This window comes from Contarinia nasturtii, unplaced genomic scaffold (assembly GCF_009176525.2).
Source record: "Contarinia nasturtii isolate CC-2019 unplaced genomic scaffold, AAFC_CNas_1.1 Cnas_scaffold_1699, whole genome shotgun sequence".
In the NCBI taxonomy this organism is placed as follows: Eukaryota; Metazoa; Arthropoda; class Insecta; order Diptera; family Cecidomyiidae; genus Contarinia; species Contarinia nasturtii.
This window is the reverse complement of record NW_022199032.1, coordinates 2829327-2842902: the sequence shown is the minus strand read 5'-3', so window position 1 is coordinate 2842902 and position 13576 is coordinate 2829327. Positions and strand designations below refer to the sequence as shown.

Genomic DNA, 13576 nt, shown 5'->3' with positions numbered 1-13576 from the left:
CTCTCTCTCTCTCTCTCTCTCTCTCTCTCTCTCTCTCTCTCTCTTATCTCTATTAGCATTTTTTTCGTTATTATTTAAACACTAACTATGGCCCGGCCATAATACATTGTGACACGATTTTTTAAAAAAATGTAATGAAATTGTAATTTCCAGGCCATGAGAAGTGTTTTCAAGGTCACTTATTGAGTTTTACGCTTCACAATATCAATTAATTGCTATGCAAATTACCTCTTGCATGCAAGAATCGTGTAATCAAATGAAAATATTCTCACTTACCGTTTGTACACTTCTGGTTCGGCAATATAGTTGACCCAGTCGGATAAATAAAGTGTAGCTGCTTTAAGCCATCTTCGTCGGAATGCTTGATTGTGTAATGAATTAAATAGTTTATCATAATCTAATTTGCCATCACGACCGGTGAAACCCTGTATTCAAAATTAATTTTCGGTTATTTTTTTTCAACTATTCCTCTTCGAATACATTATTTTATTGTAACTAAAAACAAAAAGCGGTTTGCATCAACATCAATAATTTAATTGAAACTCACTTTGAATATTTGATTGACACCGGATTTTTCCCAAAGAGCTTCGGCCAATTCAGAATTTGAGAAATGATCCCACATAACATGTATCCGCTCCAAAAATGGTGGCAACACCCATTGATGGTCTTTGTGCTTTGCATGCACCTGTTCTCCAGCCGGTCCGTTGAATGAATTGATCGCTTGAATGGCCATTGGCAATAGGCTCATTAAACCTTCATTTGATTTATCACCTTGACTATCAACATTGTTTGTATTTCCCATGAATGCCGATGCAATATTTAAAATGGTATCAAGACCAATACCACCGTCTTGTCCAGCCGAATTATTTGATCGTTTTCGACGTTTTACTTGTGGTTGATCATCATCATCGTCACCATTGTCACCGCCCGATGTGAACATTTCAATGACATTGCCAATAATCGATGGATCAAATCCAGATCCACCGCCATTATTATTATTGGCGTTCATCAATTGACTGAGTCCGGTTAAAATTTGGGCAGCACCAAGACCACCGCCATTATTTGATTTCGATCCATCTTGTTGAACTAAACTTCCGATCAATTGTGCGATGCCAGCAATGCCATTGGTACCAATGCCATTGCCACTGCCACCACGACCGCCTTGTTGATTGGCAAATGTTTCTTGTAAAAATGATGTGGCAATATCGAGGAATGGATTCGAATCGTCCACTTTATTATTTGACTTTTGTGCTGTGTGTGAATTTCCATAGATAACACACAAATTCAATAGCACAAAAGTTATATGTTTCACTTTGAAATTCATCGTTTATGATTTTGAGGAAAAAAACCTAAATTAAATTCCAATACTGTAGTTTTAAGTTGTTGAGATTTGTTTGAATTTTTTTTTTTTTTCGTTTTCACTTATGTACACAACAACGAATACGATGATTTTTCTATTATAATTTAAAATAAAAACAATCCATTGACTAAACTTTACTACTATAGATCGGTATTGCTTGATTGCAGTGGCTCGAAACAAATTTTATGTCCGAATGTTGATTAGTTCATGTTTGAGCTGAATAATGTCGCGTACAGCGTACACCACGGAATTTGCACACGTAATACGTAAAATGAGTGAAATATCACAAACAAATAAAAAAAATCCAAATAAATTCTGTTCAAAAGACACAACACACCCGAATTATATATATATATGTAATGAAACAAATGAAAAAGAAAAAAATACCGAAAATATACGTCTATACAGGTTGACCGTTTCTACTGTTCTGAATAACATTGCAGCCATAATGACTATAACAGTACTATGTGAGATCACTTGAGTAGAAAATGATATGGAAGAAAGAAGAATGAAGAAAGAGAAGAAAATGAAGACGACGACCAAGTTCTTTTCGGTGAACAATATAAAGAAATGATGAAGAAGCGAAAGAAGAAATGAGACGAGATTTGAGTGAGTGTGCTGTTGATCGCTAACATTACCATCGAAATATATCGTGTGTACATGTACACATACGCCAACTTTACAAGAATATGTAGAGCTTGGATACAACTATATATATATATATTCATTCTATTGCATAGCCGTTCAATCTTTATTAAGCCGTCCGGCTCTCTCGCATATGAGTATATATCTTTCTGGCCCGGTCGCATTTGTATGTGTGATATTAATGTGCTTGTGTATACGATACAGCACACAAAGAGTTCAATAAACGATTTATTCTTCAATACGGAACGCTCAGAGTTCTATACACTTGAGATCATTCGGTGTTTTGGTTCGACGACTAAGTAACACTTTGATGCAACGAAATGAAAAAAGAAAGCAACAGTTTGGTAAATTTGCCTCCATCTACAGTTTTCTTTCTCTAGTTTTTTGATGTATGAAAAAAAAACCAGACATTTGCATTCGGACAAGAACCGCCATAACAATTAGATCTCGGCAGAAAATATATTAATGTTACCAAAGTCGCCACTTCATTAAAGCCACAAGAAACATGTACAATGTCGAGTCTTTAGAATTCATTTAAAATAGATTAGTAAGTCTCCTCAAAATTCTTTCTTGATAAATATCGCATTTCAGACATTTAAAGCATTTAATTTTACAAATCACGTATTCCATAATGCATTCGATTTTAAATGACACGTAGAACTTTTCAATTAGTATTTGTACAGTATTTTCGCTTGTAGTTTTTAATTGGTAACAGAAGCGATTCTATGCTAATAATTTTCATTGCTAAAAATACATATTAGCTTTATCTTATCAATTACACAATGTTCACGACCAATAAAGTGCGAAAAATATTATCTTTTTAAAGTCACAAATAGATTTTATGGACATGTCATGTATGCACGATTTACATATTATTTTCTAAAACATTCTCGAAAATAGTGAAAGAAATCATTTTAAGTGAAAATACAACGTTTTTTTTTCTGGAATTCAAATCATGAAATATTAGCTCAGGCATTATGTCTGAGAAAAAGTGACTGCTGATTAATAAATATTTTGAACATAACGTTTTTCTATGGGAATTCCTTATATGTATCGTTTGCCGATCAACACACATACGTTTTATCGAATCGAAAAAGTTCCATTGATCAATCGGATTATAGATGAGCCATTGGGCTTGATGTGAAATATGGACACACATACACTACTAAATATTTTTTAATAATATCGACATTTGCAAAAAGAAGAAAACAAGAGCTGTCAATCTGATAAATATATCGTTAAAAATTTTAAACTATTTATAAAACTTTTATCTATACGGATTAATTAAGACGTTACACATTAAGCAACGAAACAGGATATGAAACGAAAGAGTATTCGATTGAGTCAGCGCTACGAGAGTGTATCATTTGTGCTTACACTTAACATGAATGATACATAACATATGAGTTGGTTGGCTCCGGTTGTGACCTACTTAAAAATTCCATTTCACCGGTTCTTCGAGCGACATACATACGCGCGCACATCTCTCTTCCATTCTTCCATTCTCTTTGGCTGTGTCGAAATTGTGCAAATCTTTTATTCTGGAATTTCACGGCTCTATTCGAAAATTGATTGAATATTTAACATTCTGGCAATTACGTGTATTTTCTATAGTAAATTAACATGCATTAACCATCAATTTTCGGTTTAAGTGTCACATCAACATCGCTGACTCTTTGTCAACAAAAAAAAAATTGATTCAATTTCATGATGTGATAAATTCCGTCTCATTTTATCGTCGTGGATTGTTGATTTTGATTTGCTCAAGCGTCGAAATCTTTTACATTATATATGTAGACTAATTTCTTCAAAAGTTTTTTTCTGCTGTTTGTTTTATTTTTTTATTATTTTGTTTTTAGAGCATTAACTACTACGTAAGCTTAGTGACCTATTTAAATACGGAAGAAGTACATACAAGAAATTTACGATCCTCGATTCTACCCATAAAAAATTACATTCGTCGCCCGTTTTTCTTCTTCTTCTTCTCTCTTCTCTTTACATTTGTTGCGTCAAACTTCGTTATACGGTTCCTCGTTCTGAATCAATCATCATCATTGCCATCGCCATCGTCAACACCGTTTAATATCATTTATGCAAATGATCACGTTAAATATTTACATGGTATATCTGAGTTCCGTTAGGTGGTTTTTTTCTTCTCTTTCTCTATTTCTGTCTTGTGTTTTTTCTGGTTGTTCATATGTGTGTGCGTTTGTGGTCGTTGTTTAAGTGACGAAGTTTTACGGTAACAAATATTAAATGACTGATATAACATACGCTACGTAAACACAAAAGATTCGTTGAAATTCTTTTATTTCTTCATGCGAATCATAGCAGCAATTATTTAATTTTCATGTCTCTATCTCTGTGTCCATGAAGCATTTTTTGAATCAAATCGCAATTCACGATTCGTGACGTGCATGATATTTCATGAAAAGTGTCATCGCGGCAACGTTATGAGCCGATTAATTGGTTGTCAATAAAATCAGTATAATACTAATATGATCTGGGGTATGTTTTTTAGTCACTGACAAGTTTTTTTTTTATTTCGGTACAATAATTTTGTCAGCTGTGAGCAGAAATTGACAAAATTTGTCAGAGGCAAACAAAACATATCACACATCATATTTTCGTGAGATTTGTATCCATGTTTGATAAAGAAATATCGGGTGTATGCTGGACCTAAATCTTTTTTCTTTTGTTATATTTTGTTTGGTGGTGAATACATCTTCTTCATACGAATTAAAATGCTGGCAAGAACAAAATAGAAAAACATGAGAAGTAACTTAGTTCTTTATCATATACTAAAATGTATAATAAAATTCTTGGTTCTTCTTGTTTTCTTTTTCTTTAAGTGAATTATATAGTTTTATCGAGAACGGCGAAGGTTTTCACATTAACTTTGTATTTCAATAAGTTACAACGAAAAAAATGAAACAGACATGAGGATTGTCAAGTAAGTTTTTTATGTTCACGTTTTTTTCCATAATATGCGTCATAGCATTTCATTCTTTTGTTTCGCTTTAAATTAATATTATGATATTACAAAAATGTTGGTTATTGTGAACTAATTTGTAAAATCATTTTAATTTTCGTCCGGTAATTTTTGTTGTTGATGGCAAATTTTTATTAAAACTTAACGAAAGCTTAGAATGAAACATTAAATAGTATATGATTTTATAATTTAAATAAACCTTCTTTACAATAGAGCCAATTTAAGTTTCAGTTGATTTAATAAATGATAACCAAAAAATTGATCGACTCATACTTATTATATCTATTTGGTAGTTAGTTATAACCGGAAGCAAAAGAATGGTCTGAAAATGTTTATGGTGAAAAATTACCCTTTTTAACTGTCTGATTTGGAAATATTATTCAAATTGATCATTTTTTGTATACTTATCTAAGCACCAAAGCTTATGCCTAATAAATGATTGCTTGTAGCTGTAGTTTGTAGTAATTTAGTTATTTTTTGTTGAAACTATGTTTGATTTCTCAATCTTTAGAATATTTTTATGATGTGAGGTGTGATAAATGATCATAAGATATCATTCAAATGTGAATGACATTTGAAATTGAAAGTGAAGCACAATTAATTTTTAAAAAAATTCAATTTTTTTCGCTCATTTGAAATTTACTAGCATTGAAAGATAATCAGACAATATTGCATTCAGTTTCCCCGCAGAAGAGGTGAGTTTTTGTGGATTTGTTCGAACGTTTAATATCCGTTAAGCTATTAATTTTTTCGCAATGTTACAACGAAAAGAGAGTAAATAAATGATTAGTCATTTGAATAAATTCATTTGTCACAATGAAAAAATTAAGAAATTAAAATGGAAGGCAAAAAAGAAAATGAATTCATCGACCTAATTGTCGTGAACCATTTCAGAATATGGTTTGTTACTGTTGTCACACAGCAACAATCATAACTTTTGCTGAGCTCATTTCACATCAGAGCCGAACGCAAATGGTAACAATAAAAAAATTACACTTGAAACTACACTAAAATGGTCTCCAATTAATTCTACCGTGAACGTTTGGGCATTGGACGTTAACAATTGTTTCTTGTTTTAACAATGTATACATAGTGAATTAAAGGGAGCATGCTCCGCTCAGTGAAGTCTTGTGTTTCTACAAGTTATATGCGTTTAAACCAAAACAGTAAGAAATTCATTGATCGAATTTGTATGATATAAATATTAATATAGAAGCAACAAAGTGTTTTAGATGCCAAGGCTTTCTTTCACAAATAGACAAATAAAAGTTCTTACCTCAGCTGACCAACTCAAAAAATCAACAAGAAGCAAAATCAATTATATATTTGTAATTATATATATGTGTAAACCCAATAAAGTCTATATTGGCATTCAGATTTTCATTTATTTTTACTACTTTAAGGGGAGCATGTGAGTATTCTCAAGAAAAAGAGATTCAATTTTGATGGTAAGTTATTTATTTTTTATTTCATAATATCATTTTCTCATTAAAAAGTTCCGGATAAATATCGATATCCGATCCTTTTGAAAAATTGTATGATAAAAATGCTTTAAAAAAATATGGTTCTTATTCTCCGGTCATCATTTCCATGAATTCTGCAAAAGAAAATGTTTGTGTTATTTCCAATTGGCAACAGTCAAAAATATAAAGTTAAATAAAGAAAATGCCAATAAACTAACCATCAAAGTCGACGGTGCCTGAGCCATCGGAGTCGATTTCTTCAATCATACCGTCCAATTCATGGTCTGTCAATTGATCGTCCAATTCACGCAAGATTTCCTTCAAGCATGAGGTTGGAATGAAACCGTTACCGGCTTTGTCGTACAAACGGAAAGCTTCTTTCAATTCCTTTTGCATTGCTTCATCATCTTCTTCAACGATGAATTTAGCGGCGAGCTGAACGAATTCAACGAATTCCAAACGGCCCGATTCTAATGACGATAAAAAATCAATCGTTCAATTAAAAATGACGCATTTTCAATGGTTAAATAGAACTTACTGTCTTCATCGACTTCTTCGATAAGTTCTTCCAAGATTTTCTTGTCGAATGGTTGTCCCATAATACGCAAGATGTCTGAAACCATTTCAGTTGGAATACTTCCAGTTTTTTGAGAGTCAAAGCTGTTGAATGCCTTTTGGAGAACTACAAAGTGGAACAAAAATTTTATGAATTAAAATGTGGACACAAGTCATGATAAATGAGTAAGTGTTGGTTGAATGCTCAAATTGTACGAATCGCCGCATGTAAAAACGAAACCGATTTCAGATCGCATTTGTTGATTGTCATTATCCCACACTATCTATCAAATCGACACAAAACATTGTTTATTTCCCTTTGAAATTTTACTTATTTTAATCGCCTACTTTTTGTAAATTCACCGATTTTCAGTTAATTTGTTTCAACACGAATTGCATGCGACTAATTCTGCTGGGGCAGTAATCTCTCATCCTCATTGAACTGAATGTTTATAGTAATTGGTCATTTTGTGGATTTAGCATTTTTGATAATTATTCTTTTTAGTAATTCTTAGAAGTGTCCGCCACTTCAGATCATACATGCGTGTGTGGGAGGTGGTCTCTGGTTTGATCTCCTCTTGACTATTTTTTTTTTTAGATTTGCCATAGAATGCATAAAAATAACAAAAATACACTGATTTTGAAGTGTTTTCCAGCCAAATTTCGACTCGTTTAGCTCGCCAGGACTTATTTTTATATCATTCTCTCATAAAAGATCGTTATTTCTACATAAAACCCCTTCTAAGTCGAGACCGAAATCCAATAGTACCTTACTCTATAGTTCAGTAATTTTTGGTGTAGGGTGGCGCCACCGTATGTACATAGAAATTTACATTTAAACTAACGCCATCTAACGTGTTTGATAATTTTTTCCCCAAAAAAGTGGCACTATAACCCGTCTTTGCCGAAATCAATTGATGAAAAAACCGTGGGCGTTGTATGCTTCAAATTGAGGTCAATATTTCGACGTAGAACAAAGGAAAACAAAACTTAACCCGCAATACATTCAGGTCAACTGAATCAGTTGTGATAACGGGAAAAATACTCGAAGGAAATTGTTTTGCATGATCATTGCAGCATGATGCACTTGATTTAACATATGAAGAGTACACATTGTCCAGTTTTATTGCAATTAGTTCACAAATAAAGTTCTATGAAATCGGTAGTACAATTTGAGCATGTTTTTCTTTTCTTTTTTCTTTTCTTAAAATTTCAACACCCACCGGCAATTTGTTCTGGTGTCAAGTCTTCATCCTTTGATCAATATGAAAATTGAGAAAGAAATAAAGACAAATTAGATTATGGTATGCAAACATGATTTGAATACAGTTAAATTTATTTATTTTCAACAAAAATATCGACGTTATTTTAATACGAAAACTTCACACTTGTTCTCTAGATTTTTTTTTCTTTGTTCATTCAATTTAAACGTATCAATTTTAGTAACATTTCATACACATTCCAAAATAAATAGCATTGTTTTTAATAATTATTCTCATGAAATCTTGGTCGTTCACTTTAAGTTACAAATTCAAACAAAATATCACATATTTTTCACATTAACTAAATTTTCTATTACTTACAATTTGATCCATTTTGATTTAGTTGATTTTTTTCTCGAGTGAATGAAATACGTACTGAAATATATAAAATCACGAAATTTTTTCATGAACTTTTTTTGTTGAAAAATAGCAATGAAAAAAAAATATAATAATTCGAAAATCACAGAAAAAAGAACAGTGAACAACTTTTCTCCTATCTAATTTTTAAAATTCCAGTCGATAAAGCAAAAAAAAAAATCGTAGGAAAAAATTACCGAATTGTCCGTCCACTATTTCGGGTAGCGATCTCTGCTCAACTGACTGATTTTGTAGAAACGTTAACGATCACATAACGTTTGTTTAGAGAATTGTTTTTATTATTACTGGTGCTAAATTTTCTCCTTGCGTCGTCATCATTTTTAGTGTGCGGCGAGAAAAAACACCGAAAATTATAGCTGTTTTCCACATCAGCTATGAAATACTAAAATTTCTATTTTGTTCCTTATTCACATTGTATTTCTCCGTTTGACTCGAGAACGGTTTCATAGTGCAAACAACAATAATATTTCGAAATGGGCGTATGAACCACACGCTGATGTGGTTGTTGTTGTTGCTGCTTTTCTCTATCCTACTCGGTTGTTCATGGATTTTTATCGGATGTTATTGTATTGCGCATTTTGATCAAAAATAAAATACAGATTCCGAGCATCAGATCGCACGCTTCGCTATGGAGCCCACGTCAGCTAGATCTTGACTATTTCATCACATTCACTCTCTAACAAGGCTTATTTGATATTTATATAGATTTTATAGTCGTTTTTATTCCTCCTTCATATTATTTATTTTTATTTATTTTTTTCAGAACACAATAAGGCAAATCACACGAATCGGGTCGATCTAGCAACCATTGTCCACGAAGTTCAGTTGTTTTTTTTACTGTAAACTAAAGTGACTTTTTTTGCTCATTCATCAATGGATAACACCCATTCAATCTCCTTTGGTTATTATTATGAAAAAAATGTGTTCTGATCTCTCAAGATTGATTAAAAATGTTGAAATCAGTGATTTTAAATTGGATGCTCAGTATCCATAGGAGCAAACATTTACACATTGACTGTGTGTTTACATGTTGTAGTCCTTCTATTCCGAATGCAAATTCCACACATGCAAACACACTCAACGTATACAGTGAAGGCTTGTGCGATTCTTGCGCTGCTTAGTTTTCTCATCCAAAATGCTCAGCTATGCTATGGATACTGATCATCCATTTGAAAATCACTGATTAAAATCAAGTAAAACGTTCTAGGATCGCTCTTCAAATTGATCCTCAGTTTAATATGCTTTCAAATCAGAAAGCACCATAATTTGCAACACGTGTGGTTTGTAATACGAACTTCGTATCCACTTGTTGCTTGCGAGTCAACAGTCACACTTATCGAAAAAGTCTTTCGCAGAATTTTTTTTATATATATATTCTTCCCCAATGGATTTGTTTTCATTGTGACATGACAGGCTTACTTTTCATAATAAATATCAAATCAACAGTTCAGTTTTTATTTACTTTAAACCATGCATATTGAAATATAAATTCAATAGATTTCAACAAAAGTGCGACTGACAAGATTTAAAATATAAATCAAGACACTTTTGCTGAAATCTTTGACGCATTCGATGAAAACATTTTCAATAGACGAATCGTATGATTGCAGTATATAAATAATTAAATTGTTTTTACTTGTTTTTACTGTACCTCATTTCAAGTGGATTTCATTTTTGTATTCAGATTGAATTTCCGACGTATGTTCAAGCCAATAAAATAGCCAATTAATTGTTTTTTATGCCTTTTCTCCATAGATTTCGATTCAAAACAGAATAAAATGTGGTTCTAAATTTAGATTTGTCATCTGTAAAACAGACGAAATTGTGTATGTTACGATTCAAAATATGAAACAATATAAATATTCAGAATGAACAAATAACAATATTCGAATTCACCGTCTAGGCTTTGAAATACAAACAGACGCCGTCGACTCACACTTTTGAGTGACTTTTATTCTCATAAATATTTTTTTTTTATTTTAAGAGACTCTTTGGAAATTCCTATTCTAATAGCTGAATTTTCAAAGTCCGACAGAACTATGAAAAAAATATTTATAAATAAGAAAGTAAGGAAAACTGAAAGAAAGTGAGTGGAGTCATTCAGAATGTAGGGCCTGTATGTTATCGTTTCATGAATCGATGACAGATAAATAATAAATGTTGACATTTCATATATCGTTTTGTAGATTAAATTACATGTTTAAATTACAAGTACATGATATTTTTGTCTGAAACTGAACAAAAGATGTAATGATTCACTATTATGATGTAATGATAATTGAAAAGATGTAATGATAATTACAAGAATTTGTAGATACAGGTGATTGATTGAAAAACAAACATCACAAGTCTAAGGTTGTTCCACCAACAAATCCATGATAATCTCTATGAAAATAAATTAAAATCAACTGAAAATGGTTCATTTTTCAAATACATTGTGCAATCATTTTTAATGCACTTCAAATTCGATAAAAATGATAAGACTAGCATATATAAGGATCTTGATGAAGAAACAGCAGTAATTACAGATCGACATCAGGTTAGATTATTTTTATTCTTGACACCAATAATTTAGATTTTAATTGTTATTTTTATAGATTCCATGTCTTAAAATGTGATGTGAAGATTTAAGAGCACGCGTTGCAGTTTGTATGCAAATGATAACAGCATTTACTAATATTGCACAACAAATTATCTCAAACCTGAATTAGTGTGCTGACATAATTTTAGAAAACTCAATTTAAATATGGCATCAGTGAAGAGCACTTGTAGCCTTGAAAATATAAAATAAAATACATTACCGTTTTAAAGAAACTTCTTGATTACTTATTTTACTGTTAGATGTTTGTGATAAAAAAATGATTTCTAAAACTGAAATATTGCAAAAAAATAAAACAAAGAACGTGGCTGTCTTTTATGAAACTTGGGAACTTGAAAAGTTAAATATATTGAAAAAGTGATACTTTTTTCGCCCATACGTCCAAAAAAGACAAAAAATGTTGGTAAAAAATCCATGAATTCTCATAATTTAGTTAGGATTAAAGATAAATGTTCTCTCACTCATATGGTGGCTTGATTTTCTCTCTATCGCTTCAAAATGCCAATATTTTGTTCAGTTCACTACATACATATTGTATATGTGACATTAAAAATGGACACAACAAAAAAACAGTTCTAACTTTGCTGACTTTGTTCACACAACATGCATTTCACTCGAAATTCTTTTTTTTTTGTTAAATAAACGCTCGTGTCGTTAAATTGTTATTACCATTTCTATCCAAAAGCCCAAAGTGGATTGGCACACCAACAAATCAATTATTTATGTTATTTGATTCAATACATGTTGTTTTGATTTGGAAAATAAATATCAAACAATTTTACAGTGAGCGAATTTCAACGGTATTCATTGTAGGGCAATCATCATTTGCCAATAGGTAGTGATTTAAAGCAACCTGAGTTGAATGGGCAAATGATTTAAAAGGAAAGTAATATCATTTTATACAGTATTTTATATTTTATTATTGCTGAGAGTTATGAGAGTATAAGAGTTTCAAGAATGTCTCGAACTCGCACTTTTGCTACGTTATAATTGAATAATTTTCTAATTATTTTAGGTCCATTTTATTGCGTATAAAACGAGCTAATTTGATAATACGGGATTCTATACAGTTCAATTGTTTTTTGCAATAACAACAGCTACATACGAATCCATTCGGTTTTATATTTTCGATGCAGTTATGCATGTAAAAATAATGTTAATATATCAAACAAATGTTTTTCATAAATAAAAACTATAAAAATTATCCAAACGCATTTTGCACTTGAAAATTGAAGAAAAATAAAACATCATTGTGGTAGTGAAAACAATCGAAACAATCACTGTTGTGTTATTGTCTTCTCATGTAGTCAATTTTATCGTTACAGATTCTCTCTCTAATAACGGAGAAAATTTAATAAATTTCCCCAACAGACACAGCTTAGGAATGACTAATGTAAAATGATAATTAGTGACGAACTTTCAATGATCGCCAAAAATAGGTTATTGTCGCCAAAAATATTATTGTATATTTCAATTCATGGCGCAAACAGTTGTTGCATTCACTATATTTGTTTAAAAAAAAACAGTGTTCCCAATTGATCACGAACGACTTTGCATACAAATTTTGGTTGCGCAATGACACACGCAATGCATATGTGGTCAGATTGAAGGGTGAGGAAAATAAGCAGGTTGTAAAAATGCAGCAGCAATTATAAAATTCAATTCCAAAGTTATGCTTGATTACCGGAATTTTGTATCTGTTTCAGTTGCAAATTGCATGTGAATAGTGTCATCGCTAATGGAAAACCGATTTGTGATACTTATCATTTCAAGGTTACCTTTCTCATCGTACCATAATTTGGTTTGTTGGTTAAATTTCTTAATTGTGTTATGAATTGCGCGTCAATTTTCAATTTATTGCTAAGCTTGATGTCTGTGCAACAATATCATGGATTTAAGTTGCATAATTTTACGTAATTTTCCATTTTACATTGTAATAAAACATCAAACATTTATAACGTTTTTATGTTGTTCAGTTCTAGGTGGGATTTCTTCATCTGCGCATTTATTCAAGATACAAGAACCACTGCATACGGATTCCAGTATAATAATCCATGCAATCGACAATGTTATGTATCGATTTTACGAAAAACAAACATCACCGGTATTCATAATGCACCAATCGTCGCAAATGGTTAGCAATATTTTAAATCCAATCGAAGTCGCTGGCGAAATGGTTCGTATTGAAGGCAACCGAACAATATTGACTTATGTAATTGAAAACCATGTTGGTGTGACACAAACCAAATACCTTCGATTTTACAATATATTTCTCATAGATGGTTACGAGAGTTTCAGGTTAGTTTTCGATAATGAAAATTT

At 31.6% G+C, this 13576-nt stretch overlaps 2 protein-coding genes across 2 annotated transcripts in view; both read right to left on the bottom strand.

The window, feature by feature from the left end:
* LOC116347076 overlaps positions 1 to 1800 on the bottom strand; it is a 3961-nt gene extending 2161 nt beyond the window's left edge. Inside the window, exons 1-2 of the mRNA XM_031777485.1 lie at positions 548 to 1800; positions 277 to 425 (exon numbers count right to left, since the gene is read on the bottom strand). Of these exons, the coding sequence (XP_031633345.1) occupies positions 277 to 425; positions 548 to 1324 (926 nt within the window). The 5' untranslated portion in view covers positions 1325 to 1800. The remainder of the gene's footprint in view (positions 1 to 276; positions 426 to 547) is intronic.
* Positions 1801 to 6437: 4637 nt separating this feature from the next.
* On the bottom strand, positions 6438 to 8911 carry LOC116347009 (troponin C). Its single transcript, XM_031777379.1, has 6 exons — positions 8832 to 8911; positions 8599 to 8652; positions 8239 to 8269; positions 6999 to 7142; positions 6679 to 6930; positions 6438 to 6594 (listed from the first exon to the last, which is right to left on the bottom strand). The coding sequence occupies exons 2-6, from the start codon at positions 8608 to 8610 to the stop codon at positions 6566 to 6568; spliced, it is 468 nt and encodes a 155-aa protein (XP_031633239.1). The 5' UTR covers positions 8611 to 8652; positions 8832 to 8911; the 3' UTR covers positions 6438 to 6565.
* Between the last annotated feature and the right edge of the window lie 4665 nt (positions 8912 to 13576).

Coding starts and splice junctions, on each gene's coding strand:
- LOC116347009 (XM_031777379.1), bottom strand. Junction 7,143..8,238: donor GACACCAGAACAAATTGCCG/GTGGGTGTTGAA, acceptor TCCACTTTGTAG/TTCTCCAAAAGGCATTCAAC. Junction 6,931..6,998: donor CGAAGAAGTCGATGAAGACA/GTAAGTTCTATT, acceptor TATCGTCATTAG/AATCGGGCCGTTTGGAATTC.